Below are 15,129 nucleotides of genomic sequence, written 5' to 3' on the forward strand. Positions count from 1 at the left end.
TATTAAAGTATTCTACAAATTAAATGTAATCCCTCATAATCATAATTTGCAGATCATGGATGCTGGTTATTAAAGGTTAAGTATAGCTTTTAGTTAGGTCTAAGATTACCAAATTAAGTGAAAACAAAACAAAAATGGAACAACAGAACCAAGACACCTAGATAAATTTGAATTTTATATAAAGAGTAAGTCATTTTTGTCACAACTATGTCTCATGATATTTAGGACATATTAAAAATTATTCATTATTTATTTAAAGATCAAATTTAGGCACTGGATATTTTATCTGGTGATCTGATTTCAACACCATCTGTACACTGAGTCATTATGGATTTCTTAAAATCCCACCTGGAAACTATTTTGATTATTACAAAAAGAATATGCCAGCCAGGCGGGATGGCTCACACCTGTAATCCCAGCACTTGGGGAGGCCGAGGCAGGTGGATTACCTGAGGTCAGGAGTTCGAGAGCAGCCTGGCCAACATGGTGAAACCCTGCCTCTACTAAAAATACAAAAATTAGCTGGGCATGGTGGTGGGTGCCTGTAATCCCAGCTACTCAGAAGGCTGAAGCAGGAGAATTGCTTGAACCCAGGAGGCGGAGGTTGCAGTGCCACCTCACTCCAGCCTGGGCAACAGAGCAAGACTCTGTCTCAAAAAAAAAAAAAAAAATGCCAACGCTTTCTGTGAAATTTTATAAAGACTCAATTTTTCATTTTTATTTTAAAGGAATGATTTTTGGAATGTTTCTTAAAAGATTTTAAATTCAAATTGCATTTGAAAGGCAGCAAAATTTTAGAAAGCAAAAACATGACGTTTTAAGAAATCAAGAAAATAGAGTTTGCTACATAACCAAAAGAATACTATTTTAAAAATTTGTACTTAAAATGGATTTTTATTTAGGAATCATAGTTTCATAGTTTAATAAGAGTTTAAAATTTTATAAGTTCCTCAGATTTGCCCCGTAGTTTTGGTAGTTTCATGTGACATCTGTTTGTGTTAACTTTATATATAACTTTGAAGTTACTTTTCTAATATAAGATGCTGGTAATAGTAAAAACTTGTGATGATTTCTGAACTAACATTGGCTTATGAATGGTAATGAGATTTTTCTTGGGAAGGCTAGATTGATAAATAGAAAGAGTAAATTCTATTGAAGGCCAACTTCAGTAAACTCTGTTATTGATTAGAAAAATACATAAATCCGGCCGGGCACGGTGGCTCATGCCCGTAATCCCAGCACTTTGGGAGGCCGAGGTGGCCAGATCACGAGGTCAGGAGATCGAGACCATCCTGGCTAACGCCGTGAAACCCCGTCTCTACTAAAAATACTAAAAATTAACCCGGTGTGCGGGGTGGGAGCCTGTGGTCCCAGCTACTCGGGAGGCTGAGGCAGAATGGCGTGAACCCGGGAGGCGGAGCTTGCAGTGAGCCAAGATTGTGCCACTGCATTCCAGCCTGGGCGACAGAGCGAGACTCCGTCTCAAAAAATAAGAAAATAAAAAAAAATCACTAGAAAAATACATAAATCCTACCCTAAATGTATTACTTAAGACATTTTATTTATGTTGTCTTTCATAAATCTTCTTAAATAAATGTAACTATTATGTTCTGGGCATATAGAGGATTATCTCTTACCAATTACTTTTTCTGCCAACAATGGAGTCACTGTATTGGGACTTTATGCACTTTAAAAATCGGTAAATTTGAGAGATGAATAATATAGTTAATTAAAAATCAAGCCAAGAATGATATTATAATTTTTATTTGGACTGAATGTTAATAACTACACAATAAAGTTATTTTTACCTTATCTACAAAGGAAATTTATACATGAGTAAAAAATATATTGACATCATCCAAAATAAATATATTTTAGATATGGAGAATAAAGGCATCTTCTGTGGTCTTTTTGAGATAGTCACATACTTTCTCTTTTAGTTTTAGAATATATGGCTAGATACAGAACAGGGATAGAATACGTTTTAAAAGTTTTTTTTTTTTTTTTTTAGAGGGGCTGCGGAATTGAATTGAATCAAAATATCTTCCTTGTATGAATGTTTCCAGCCAATGTTAAAAGTAAAGATGCTGCAGAACTTCTCAATACTTATATGTTCTATTCACTTTTAATTCATATGAATTCTCAATGTTTACAGTGTTCCTGAGGTAACATTGAAGTGATGTGTAGTTTTGAGTAGAAATAGTGTGAAAATTTATCCGTTTTACTTTTAGATTGGCACTTACTATTGTGTTGTATTACCAGAGTTCTGTCACTGTGATGAAGAAGCTGTATGATACATTGTATTTTATCTCTATAAATAAACCTCAGGGTATAACAATGCATCTTCTAAGGCATGTTGTTAACTTCTCCCCACTGCTTTTTATTTCCAGGGTCCTCAAGGACCTCAGGGTCCAGTTGGATTCCCTGGACCAAAAGGCCCTCCTGTAAGTGTCAGAGCTTCCCTTTCTCTTTCTTCATTTGATATTTTTACATTTTTGAGAATCACAGCTTACATTTATATATTTGTTAGATATAATATTGATAAAATCTCTGTAAAATTACAACTGATATCAAAGAAAGTAGACATTTTTAATTTATAAGGTTCATAGATTGTTTCTGAATACAATTTTGACATCTCTAATTAAGCATTTTTTGATAGTATACCAAAGACTAGAAAAACATGAATATCATTCTCTCAGCTGCTCCTTTACTGCAATGAATATAATTGATGACATTACAAATTGTTATCAACTCTTAAATATTTGGTATATTAGAATTTATCTTTATCTTCCATCATCAAAATAACCTTCTTCAAATATCACTTCCTAAATCCCTCCAACATTGTGATATTACTTAAGTCATGCTAAAATTTATTTATATTAATATTATATCTGTCTCTATAATCCCTTCTTTTTAGAAAATGTAATGAGAATTCTCATTAAATCATATCCCTTTTATGAAATGTGTTTAGAGGAACACTTGAATGTTCATCAAGCATCTTCACAAAGTTAATTGAAATACCTTGTTTTCATATTTAAATATTTGTGGGGACATAGAACATGCTGGGGTCTTTTTTTGTTTGTTTCTTTGTTTGTTTTGCGACCTCTTCAGTTTCTTTAAGAGAGGGGGAGTCGGCTTACCCACCTGTCTAGGACAGTGGTTCTCAAATGTAGTCCGTGGCCCAGCAGCATCCACAGCTCTTGGGATATTGTTAGAAATGTTGTTTCACTGACCAAATCACAATTCTGGAGAGGGGCAAGGGCCCCGTCTATCTTTTAAAACACCCTCTAGACAGTTCTGATGCATGTTAAAGTGTGTGAACTTCTGTGCTAGTCCAGATGAACAATACTACCCATACTTAATGTGCACACAAATCGTATTGGTGAATTATTTATTTTGAAATAATTAAACATCAAATATTAAGACAATCCTTAACTTTTTACAATACTTTTTAGGCCCTGCTTAAATTATTATTTTACCACTGAAGGGCTTTGCATTATTACTGCAAAGATATTAGGAAAGTATTGTTATCTGTATTACAATGTTATAGAAAGATCGATACGTACGGCTAGTGTTAAATATAAAGTAACCGTGGTACTACCTGCATATAATGCTTACCTACTATGTCAGTTTTGCTCCAAATGTAACATGAAGACTCTGCAAAGTTTCACAGAGAAATGAAAACAGTTTCAAAAGTCACTGTATGTATATTTTTATAAACATTCTTATAATTATTTTAAGCTGTATATTAGATTATTGTTTAGGAACATAAAGTTTAGTGACGTATATAACCTTGGTATTGTACCATTTATGTATTGTTGAGAACTGCTTGGCTCATGTAATATTATTTCATTGTCAAAGAAACCCACTTGACTCATTTTTTTTATCAGACTTTTTCAGCCCATTGTCTTATGTATCTTTCAACGTGTTTTGAGCCATTGATCATGCATGCATTTTGTCTCTAAGAGGTATCAGAAGCATAATAAATGCCTACACTTGAGAAGCATGCATTCTAGTAGGAGAGACAAGAAGGAGCATTGCTTTCACTGATAAACAAAATGATTTTTATACTGTGTTTCACTCTAACAAGTGAAACATTAGAGCATGAAATAAAAATACCCCATTTCTCTAGTATGCAGTTTTATGCAGTTTGGGACAGAATTGGCTTCATCTGTTTGACATAGAAAGAAGAAATTGGGGTAGAGAGATAGAAAAAACCTCTTCCTGTAAATTAATTGGTTCTTCTCCTTCATCATACCAGGAAAAAATTATTTATATATATATATATATATATATATATATGACGTATACTCACACAGACCTATATACATATGGATCTAAATATTCCCTTCAGATTCTGTTAATATCATGCCCATATTGGCATAGTTTGGGAATATGCAGCCATCCATTTAAAAAACACATTAACTTGAAATGATTAAGAATTATAGCATGACTAGTATGGGAAACATTCTATTTAGAACAGAAAAAGTCAAAACTCAGTGCCAATGAGAAGTGAGAAAATATCCTTAAACAATTACCTACAAGTTTTCACAGATTGCCTCGCCAAATCTGCATACCCTCATTTAAATGAATTTGTTCTCTCTGTCCTGTACCAACTAGATCAAAGGGGAAGCCTGGGAAGCCTATTTTGATGAAAAAATTATTACTTTTGCATAGATACCATGAAATTATTTGATAATTAGTCTGCTTATTTTATTGGTTAATAGTTTGCGGCCTTTATATTTATTTAGGGCTAATTGCTTGATATTAGAAGTACATAGTTAAATCAAGAAAAATAATGACACCAATTCTTAATGCAGTGTATTAACACTACTCCCTCAGTCTATCTAGGAAAGCCATTAAATATTATGTTGCATTCTTCCCAGGATGTGATCACTCAGATCTAAGATCGCTATTTTAAAGAATTATAATATTTTGCAATGAATGTGTTGTCTGTGTCAGCAAATATGAGATATTTAATCTTATATTTACAGCTTTGTTAAAAAAAGTAACCCTTGTATTAGTGGCAAAGTACATCATTTAAGAAGCACTTCAGTATGGTGGGAAAAAAAGCCAGACATAATTGATATCCTTCAGCTGTCATCCTCTCTGTTAAACTTTTATTACTGCCCAGAATTGAAAGCAAGTTTGTTGCCAAATGTATCAAACCCGTGATAAGGCACAGAATTGTTTTATTTGCTATTTTGTAAAACTGGACCTCAAAGAAGTCTACTACCAATTAACTAAATACTTATTTCTGCATGTCACCTCCAAACTGAGGGCAAAACTAAGTCTTAGCATTAGTATACACCTAGTGACTGATACATGGGTATGTAAAATATGTTTTTTAAAGAAGCCATGGTTAAATAACATCCAAGAATGTTTTGGGTCCTTGGTTAAAAACACCCCAGTTCTGTTTTTTGAAGAAGAGGATGGCAGTAGTAGCCCTGGAAAACCTGAAGAAGTCACTGAGCAAGCCATGATGTTGTGAAGTAGCATAACGTTTTTTAATTAGAGTTGTTAATTTACAGGGCTCCCAGGATGTCAATACAGATGACTTAAGGGAGCAGAGATGGTTCTGGCACCACCAAGAACCTTTCTCCTGAAGTAGCTAGCCAACCTGGAAAAAGTCTAACTCAGTTGGAAGAAAGCTGTTTGAGAAAATGATATTTTGGAACAAAGCCTGTTTTTCATACTCACTCTATAAGAACACATATTAAAAATAGATGTTCAAAAACAATTTTATTTAAATAATTATCACACAATGAGAAGTGTACCTGTTATAATTAAAAATATCATTATTAAAAGAATCATTTATCTTCATCTAGAAGGGTGATAGTATTTTTATCTCTACCCGTTGACCATGTTTTGAAATTTGAACTTGATACGTAATGGTTACTGAGTAGAATGAATAATCCATAAGGCAGTCTAAAGAAGCAGTTTCTTTCTACTAAGTATTTAAAATATAGGACCCTCACAGAGTTGTTCACTTTAAGTTTGTAGTTAATTGCTTCATTTATTTCTTAAGCCATGACAAAGACAGCACCCTTTATAGAAAGTGATAGCAGCAGATTTGCTCTGTGGTACTTCACAAACATTATGCTTTCAAGAGGACATTTAAGGAAATCTACTGGGAAAAATTTGTCCTGACAACTTCTAGAATTGAGTGTAACGTATTGTTTCCTTTACTTGAAAAAATTTGAGAGATGAAATGCCATTGTTTTTATGAGTTTGTATTTATTTTGCATTCTTGTTTTTTTTGTTTGTTTGTTCTGTTTTGTTTTTTTGTTTGTTTGTTTTTTGAGATGGTCTCGCTCTGGAGTGCAGCGGCGCCATCTCGGCTCACTGCAACCTCCGCCTCCCAGGTTCAAGCAATTCCCCTCCCTCAGCCTCCCGAGTAGCTGAGACTACAGGCGTGTGCCACCACGCCTGGCTAATTTTTTGTTTTTTAGTAGAGACGGGGTTTCAGCATGTTGGTAAGGATGTTCTTGATCCTCTGACCTCTTGATCCTCCCGCCTCGACCTCCCAAAGTGCTGGGATTACAGGTGTCAGCCACCCTGCCTGGCCTTCTTTTGCATTCTTGTCAGTTAGAAGCTCGGATTACCACTAGAGGGCACTATTTCTCTCTGTTATCCAAGTTTTGATTGCACCGGGAATTGAATTAGGAAAAAATCACCAAAAAGGGGGAAATATTCATTTATGAAGTGCTAAAGAAGTAATATTTTTCACAAAAACGAAAATACAAACCTTTGCAAATATTCTTTTGCAAATGATTGATGCAAATGAAATATATTTAAATGTAAAATATTCAGAAAACTGTTCAACTATTTTATTTTGGTTTCAGTTATAGCTACAGAATTATATTGAAGAGATATAGGTGCATATTACCACATAGAAAATCAACAGAAGAGCAAAGTAAAATAGCTAATGAAACTTTAAAAAGAAAAGAAAATTTTCTAGCATGTCACATTTAGACTATAAAATAATTAAATATTTATGACCTGTGGTATTTAATATTTGTAATTTCAGGGACCACCTGGGAAGGATGGGCTGCCAGGACACCCTGGGCAACGTGGGGAGACTGTAAGTGACCTTGTTACTCTTATTAAAAATTTCCATCTCTAGCACCTCATCAGTTCATACATAGAAAGCTACTTTATTATGAACATTTCAATTACTAGGTTGAGAATAATGGAAAAATTAATTCCATTAAGCCTTTTATTGAAATACATACTTAAATACATAGACAAGAAATATATTTCAGGAAATAGGATGTTAGTTGATATGATTGTTCCTATTGTCAATAGCAGCATTTTAAGGATGAGCTGATGGAGAAGACACTATTATTTTTCGGACATCACCTCAAGATTATCCCTCTCACTCTTTTCACTGATGACTGTTTACAGATACATTCCACTCAAACCCATCATCTGTCCACTCTCTAAAGGCAACAGATTACGAATAGCCGTGCACATAATACAGCATAATACAGCATAATACAACATAATACAGCATTCTTTTATCTAGAACTAAGGGATTAAATATTTGCTGATATTGGACCCATTGGCTATAACCGGTTGGGAATTATGTCAAAAGCATCCTTCCATGTGAAATAGGAAAAAGCAAATAAAAAATGGTCACTAAATTTTACTTAAAAACTATGAAGAATATAACAGTAAACAAATTGACTGAACAACTTACCATGTGTATAACCATTTGGGCAGAGAGGAAACTGGCAGCTCAGTGATGGTTTAAGGATCCTGGTGAGCTTATTTATTTTGCCCCTTTCAAAATCAGGCATCTGGCTATCCCAGTGGATTGTCATTCTAATCAGAAATCATCACAGATTGGCACGTTTCCATGGAATCAATTCTTGCTGCTCACCAATGATTACTTTTATCCAGATTTCTCAAGGAAACCACAAATGCAGGCTACCTTTGACTATGTGGTTGAAAATCATGTTAGGGTATGTGGCCACTCTGAATACATATTGGAGTTGCATAGCAGTGTCCTATAATATATCTGAAATCTGAAAAAATATATGATTTTTCTGCTATGGAGGAAACAATCTGTCAGCAGCCACCCAATTCTTGCCTTGCTTACCATGTGGCAATTCTTAGTTTCACCATTTCTTAGTTTTAGCCAGATAAGAAACTTTGGAGTCTTGGATTTCAAAAGCAAAATTGAAATATGATTTAGTGGTGGAGCCAAGATGGCTGAATAGGAACAGCTCCCGTCTACAGCTCCCAGTGTGAGTGACGCAGAAGATGGGTGATTTCTGCATTTCCATCTGAGGTACCGGGTTCATCTCACTAGCGAGTGCCAAACAGTGGGTGCAGGACAGTCGGTGCAGCGCACTGTGTGTGAGCTGAAGCGAGGCGAGGCATTGCCTCACTTGGGAAGTGCAAGGGGTCAGGGAGTTCCCTTTCCTAGTCAAAGAAAGGGGTGACAGATGGCACCTGGAAAATCGGGTCACTCCCACCCTAATACTGCGCTTTTCCAACGGTCTTGGAAAATGGCACACCAGGAGATCGTGTCCCGCACCTGGCTTGGAGGGTCCTATGCCCACGGAGTCTCGCTGATTGCTAGCACAGCAGTCTGAGATCAAACTGCAAGGTGGCAGCAAGGCTGGGGGAGGGGTGCCCACCATTGCCCAGGCTTGCTTAGGTAAACAAAGCAGCCAGGAAGCTCGAACTGGGTGGAGCCCACCACAGCTCAAGGAGGCCTGCCTGCCTCTGTAGGCTCCACCTTTAGGGGCAGGGCACAGACAAACAAAAATTCAGCAGGAACCTCTGCAGACTTAAATGTCCCTGTCTGACAGCTTTGAAGAGAGTAGTGATTCTCCCAGCACGCAGCTGGAGATCTGAGAACGGGCAGACTGCCTCCTAAAGTGGGACCCTGACCCCCGAGCAGCCTAACTGGAAGGCACCCCCAGTAGGGACAGACTGACACCTCACTCGGCCGGGTACTCCTCTGAGACACAACTTCCAGAGGAACGATCAGACAGCTGAATTTGTGGTTCACGAAAATCCCCTGTTCTGCAGCCACCACTGCTGACACCCAGCCAAACAGGGTTTGGAGTGGACCTCTAGCAAACTCCAACAGACCTGCAGCTGAGGGGCCTGTCTGTTAGAAGGAAAACTAACAAACAGAAAGGACATCCACACCAAAAACTGATCTGTACATCACCATCATCAAAGACCAAAAGTAGAAAAAAACTACAAAGATGGGGAGAAAACAGAGCAGAAAAACTGGAAACTCTAAAAAGCAGAGCGCCTCTCCTCCTCCAAAGGAACGCAGTTCCTCACCAGCAACAGAACAAAGCTGGATGGAGAATGACTGACGAGTTGAGAGAAGAAGGCTTCAGACGATCAAACTACTGCGAGCTACAGGAGGAAATTCAAACCCATGGCAAAGAAGTTAAAAACTTTGAAAAAAAATAGATGAATGTATAACTAAGATAACCAATGCAGAGAAGGGCTTACTGAGAGAGTTTTAGGGCTCATACTGATTAGAGGTTTATAAATAGTTGGGAATGGAGGAGTTCATCAGCATAGAGATGGCAATTGTGGTGATGGAGGTTGTTGAGATAATCCAAGGACACACATACACATATGTGCACATGTATATATGTGTTTAGGTATCTGTGTATGTGTGTATGTAAATCTGATAACAGATTTCCAAACCAACTAGTTGCTGAAAAATTAAAATTAAGCGACTAATATGCTTATAAAATGCTAAATAAATTTTATGACATTTCCCCCCAGAATTGATTGCTTTTGCTATTCATAATGATAGCTCAAAAAGAACCCTGAAAGTCTGAATTAATAGATTTTTAAAATAGAAGACATCTATTTTCTTTCCCTGTAGCATCAGTTGCAATAATTACAGACTCTCTTCTTTACCTACTTATACAATTTTGTTATTGTAAATGATTCCTTCAAAGTTATTGGGAACATTGTGATACAAACGTAAGACTGCTAGTTCCTACCCATTTTTTTTCTAATCTTATTATTTTCAGTTTGACCAGATGTTATAGGGAATAAAATATTCAGTTCTTTGAAACTTCTTCTCCCAATATTTTCTATCTACTTCTCCAGCTGTTAAAAGTAACTTAACTCTCATGAGTAAGAAATTTACCTATCTTAATACAATTATGTGGAATGAATAATTGACAGCCTAGAGAAAAATAAATACCAGAATATATGCTGAGAAGTTTTTAGAGAGTATATTCTGCTCAAATCAACCAGATGATATTTTAATGACTGAATTATTTTCAAAATGCATTTGTGACGATATCTCTTGAGTTTCTTACAAGAAAGAATACTGATAAATGCTAAAATAATTACTAACTATGCAAAGCATTATTTTAGTAGATCTGTTTTTGTATCTTGTTTTATGAGATTTTAGAATACAATAGAGATAAATGTATTAATATCACAGGCTGTGAATTTATCTCTGTATAAACAATCAGTAAACTGTTTCAAAGAATGTCTAAATCATCATTTACTTCATCTATAAACATTACTGGGTTAAAATTCTGTATGTTGTTTGACCTGATGGAATGGGGCTAAGAACACATTTTTTACTCTAGCTTCATTTATTAAAGGTAATTATTGCCCTACCATATGAAATATTGAAATAGCAAATTTTGAATTTTAATGAAAACTGAAATAAGTTTAACATATTAAACATATTTAAGCATTTGAAAATAAATACTTTTAGTCAATAGGTGACTTTCTTTTAATATGACTTATTCAGCTATCTCATAGAATTTTGATTTATGCTTTGTGCTGTATGTAGCTTTGACAAATAATACTTTGCCTCCTTAGGGGTTTCAAGGCAAGACCGGCCCTCCTGGGCCAGGGGGAGTGGTTGGACCACAGGTATGTTCCTTTGCTTTATTTCCCAAGCAAGATTTATTTTTTGTTTATATTTTAACCTTCCTAAGTTGTGTAAAATCTTCTAAATTTATTATGATTCAAAATGATGTATTTTTTATTTCAGATTGTATTTAAATATATGCAGCTTTCGTACATCAGATGAAACCAACAAACTATTACTTAACTAAAGCAACTTTTCACTTGCCTGTAAGAATAAAAGAGAAGAATAAAATAAATGAAAATAAATCAGAAAGTTCACACTGAATTTAACACTAAAGCCTGACTATGACACCATCTACTAATAAAAATACAAAGTTCTTTATAAATAGGTGGGCCATTATCTTTTTCTAGAATTTTAAATTATAAAATGACTTCATGTTTTTGAGTATAAATTAGATTTAGAAATATACATTCTAAAATTTTAATATTTGTAACATATAAGGTGTTTCTTAAGATTTTTGCCTTCATAATAATGAATTATATCAGAAATAAAATATTAATTATCTTTGAGGATATACAAAATAGTGGAAAAGACAAGTATTTATTTCAAGATAGGTGGCAGAAGAAGTCTCAAAAATTGGTGCAATATCTTGAGTTATAATATAAAATAACTACAAAGAGTAATTCATGGTCATAGAAAATAATGTTTTTCTTCCCTGGCAAAGCATGCTGAATGGGCAGAACACATTTAGTTTCTGGGCTGGAATTTTGCCCCCGCTAATAACAAATTATAACAAAGGAGCAAAAGCAGGTGAATACGTATTTTAATTATTTAATGGGTTTAGTCTTTTTCCTGTCTCTAAATAGTTCTCAACACTGTAATTCACACACATACACACACACGCGCACACACACACATGCACATCCAAACACATACACACACACACACACACACACACCCCTAGAGAAACAACAAAACTGCATCTTGTTTTTAGGAATATGTGTAACAGAAGCAAAAATGAAGAATCATTGGATTTGTTGATTATTTTATTTCAGAGGTTAACCCTGAACCAAGGGAAATGCTATGTTATTTTGTAGTGTGTAAACATGGGTACTTACTTGTGCTAAAGGCTTCTTTTTAACTTCTTATCAGTTTTAGTTAAAGCACTATATATACTTTCCCAGTAATTAGAAAACTTTCTCCAAAAATACTTTTATTTTTTCTGTTTAAAACAACTTTATAACTATTTTCTGTGAGAAAATTTAACCAGAAAAATTATTCCTATTATACTTAATATCCATAAACAGAAATGGAATTAGACTCTTAACTAAAATATAAACATCAGGGAGCATAACTGAATATTTTAGGACCTCATATCTTTCAAAAATACAATTCTGTTCAATGTGGTAATCTAAAACTTCTGAGACTTGTGTTCTTATTTTGTTCCCCTGCTTACATTAAGGCATAAAAATACTGGGTGTTTTACTGAAGATGCACCTTCATTGAATTACATTTTTATTGGTCCTTTTTAAGAGAAAAAAATCCAACAGCCTGTTTTAAATGTAGCCATACTTTCATGTGAAGACCAAAAGATTTGGTTTAATGGGAATAATATAGATTGCAATACTGAATATGCACCCTTTTCTTTAAATAGTTATATGAATCTCTGATCATTTTTGTCTCAGTGATAGCTGTTCAATTATAGTTAATTCTGTATTCCTTACTGTTCAAATTCTGGTGTTCAGATAGTTAAGAAAACATCACGTTTTGGATAAATGTTTACACATTAATGTTAAGTTGAGAAATTACAGCAATTATATAATTAAAGAAATTTAAACCTAGAAATGTATACCCAAATTGGGACAGGTATATTCCTTATCCAAGGTAAACAGCTAAGAATATGTTGCATTTTTAGGAAAAAAAAAATTTATACTTCATAAGTAAGTGCAAGAACACATTCTCTTGTTTAACAACCTCAGCATCTAAAAATTTTCTCTTTGTTTAACTTAAATCCTTCATTTTGCTTTTTATTAAGATAGAGAGCAACTGATCACCATCCTCTATACATGAAAGCTTGTTATACTCAAGCATCACAAAACAGCACCACTCAGGGGACACGTAAATGACCTGATATTTTTCACTTTGGCATTTGCTGCAATTTAAGGCAGCTGACCATTTGTTATAGTCTTTGGCCGAGAGGAACTGCCGGCTCATACTCACTGCCTTCAGGATCCCATGCCACATTCCCTAGACTTTGTCAAATGAATATAGATTAATAGTAGAGAAATTTTCAGTCTGTGGAAATTCCAAGGAGAACCACTAGCTTTTTGGGTTCTCAAGGCCCTAAGTTTATTTTCAAGCAGTGATTCATTGAGTGGCTACCAGTGTGGTTTCTATGCCTCTTTAGTACTAAGCTGATTTGACACCTCATATGAAAAGAAGGAAGGGGATAAAACAGTAATTAAAAATCATAGTTTTAATAATACTTGGACTGGCCCCACTCTGCAGAAATTATTGTATTTAGCAAAGAAAACATCTTTTTGGACTTTATGTACTATCCTTTTACACTCAGATTCTAACCAAGATTATATAAAATCTTTTTAGACTTACTTGATATGCTACTTTTAGTGCTTTATGTGAAGTGTTTTGTAGGACATCATGAGAATAAGTGAGGATGATAAACTTTTGCAAATGTAGTAATATTGTTTTTGAGTTTGTGTTATCTTTGCCAAAAATAAAAGAGCAATCTAAAGTGGTTTTGCTTATCTAATTTAGGGACCAACCGGTGAGACTGGTCCAATAGGGGAACGTGGGCATCCTGGCCCTCCTGGCCCTCCTGGTGAGCAAGGTCTTCCTGGTGCTGCAGGAAAAGAAGGCGCAAAGGTACAACATGCTTCAGAAATGTTTTCTCGGCCCAAAACTTTAATTTATGTTTCACTATACTCACCACTTGTCTACAGATTCCATTTAAATGAATGTCAGAAGATGTGTCAGGAAAATATTTAGTGTGCATTTATTGTACTCCAAGACATTGATCAACACTTACATAAGATTGTTAGCTCCATTGACCATAAAATCTTTAATATACATATACCGCTAAATGTAGGTAGTGGGTAGTTGATTTAAATGCATATGGCATTCCACCCAATATTCTCATCATTAAATAATATTCAAATTTTACTTACAGTAGTTTAGAGGTAATCACAATTTTTTATAGAAAGATGTGTAGAAATTAATCTGTCTTGATGGATGTTTATTATATTCTTTAGGGTGATCCAGGTCCTCAAGGTATCTCAGGGAAAGATGGACCAGCAGGATTACGTGGCTTCCCAGGGGAAAGAGGTCTTCCCGGAGCTCAGGTATAATCAATATCTATATAGATAAAGCAAGTGATTCAAATTGTTTATTAGAAGCATTTTTTTCTCAGAACTTAAAAAGTGATAAGTAATTAAGAGAATATATGTAAACATATGCATTTGATTATCATTACATATATGTGCATATATGTAGTTATGTCTATAAACATTACCTGACATCCTTATTTTACTAATCAGATATCTCCTCCTATTGGTATTCAATTCATATAGATTCATTTTCTTTATTTTTTCACTTTTCCCAGGGTGCATCTGGACTGAAAGGAGGGGAAGGTCCCCAGGGCCCACCAGGTCCAGTTGTAAGTATGATGATAATAAATAGCCAGATAATCATGGTTGCGAATTACAGCTCTTCTTTCATTACTCTCATGCTGTGATTCCACAGTGTGTGGGAGAAAAATAAACACATGTCAATCAAATCAGTCAATGCCTAGTTCCCACTAATTGCGTGCACTAATGAATGCAGAAACAGAAGGGTTTGGATGATTGGAAATATTTGCTTCTGCTGCTGTCAGGAGGTAAAAGGAGATATCTTGCTTCTTACAGTTCCCAAGGAAATACATCCTCATTATGAATAATAGAAGCTAATAGTCACGGAATGCCTGGAGAGGCTGTAGTGTGAAATTTTTACTTCATTTACGTCTATTATTTTAAAATTACTTATAAAATAAGATTTGATTTCTTATAAATTATATTCTGTCATTTATTTATTATAAAATATGTTTAATTTGTTTATAAGTACTTGATGAGACTTGAATTTGTCAATGATACATAAAACATAAGCATAAAACCCATAAACACAATCTTATATATTATGCATATTGCTTTATTTAATCAAAACATTATGAAATAATTGGCACATTAGTAAATATCAGATTTTTACCTCATCTTTTTTCTTGAGATACATATCAATCCCTCAGAAAACAATTG

General features: G+C 34.6%; 1 protein-coding gene across 2 annotated transcripts in view; it reads left to right on the forward strand.

Annotated features, from left to right (window-relative positions):
* COL11A1 (collagen type XI alpha 1 chain) overlaps positions 1-15,129 on the forward strand; it is a 218,841-nt gene that overhangs the window by 125,401 nt on the left and 78,311 nt on the right. For both annotated transcript variants that reach the window (XM_032155224.2, XM_032155225.2), the window contains 6 exons: positions 2,391-2,444; positions 7,031-7,084; positions 10,834-10,887; positions 13,601-13,708; positions 14,095-14,184; positions 14,445-14,498. In XM_032155224.2, the coding sequence (XP_032011115.1) occupies positions 2,391-2,444; positions 7,031-7,084; positions 10,834-10,887; positions 13,601-13,708; positions 14,095-14,184; positions 14,445-14,498 (414 nt within the window). The remainder of the gene's footprint in view (positions 1-2,390; positions 2,445-7,030; positions 7,085-10,833; positions 10,888-13,600; positions 13,709-14,094; positions 14,185-14,444; positions 14,499-15,129) is intronic.

Source organism: Hylobates moloch, unplaced genomic scaffold (assembly GCF_009828535.3).
Source record: "Hylobates moloch isolate HMO894 unplaced genomic scaffold, HMol_V3 SCAFFOLD_5, whole genome shotgun sequence".
Classification (NCBI taxonomy): Eukaryota; Metazoa; Chordata; class Mammalia; order Primates; family Hylobatidae; genus Hylobates; species Hylobates moloch.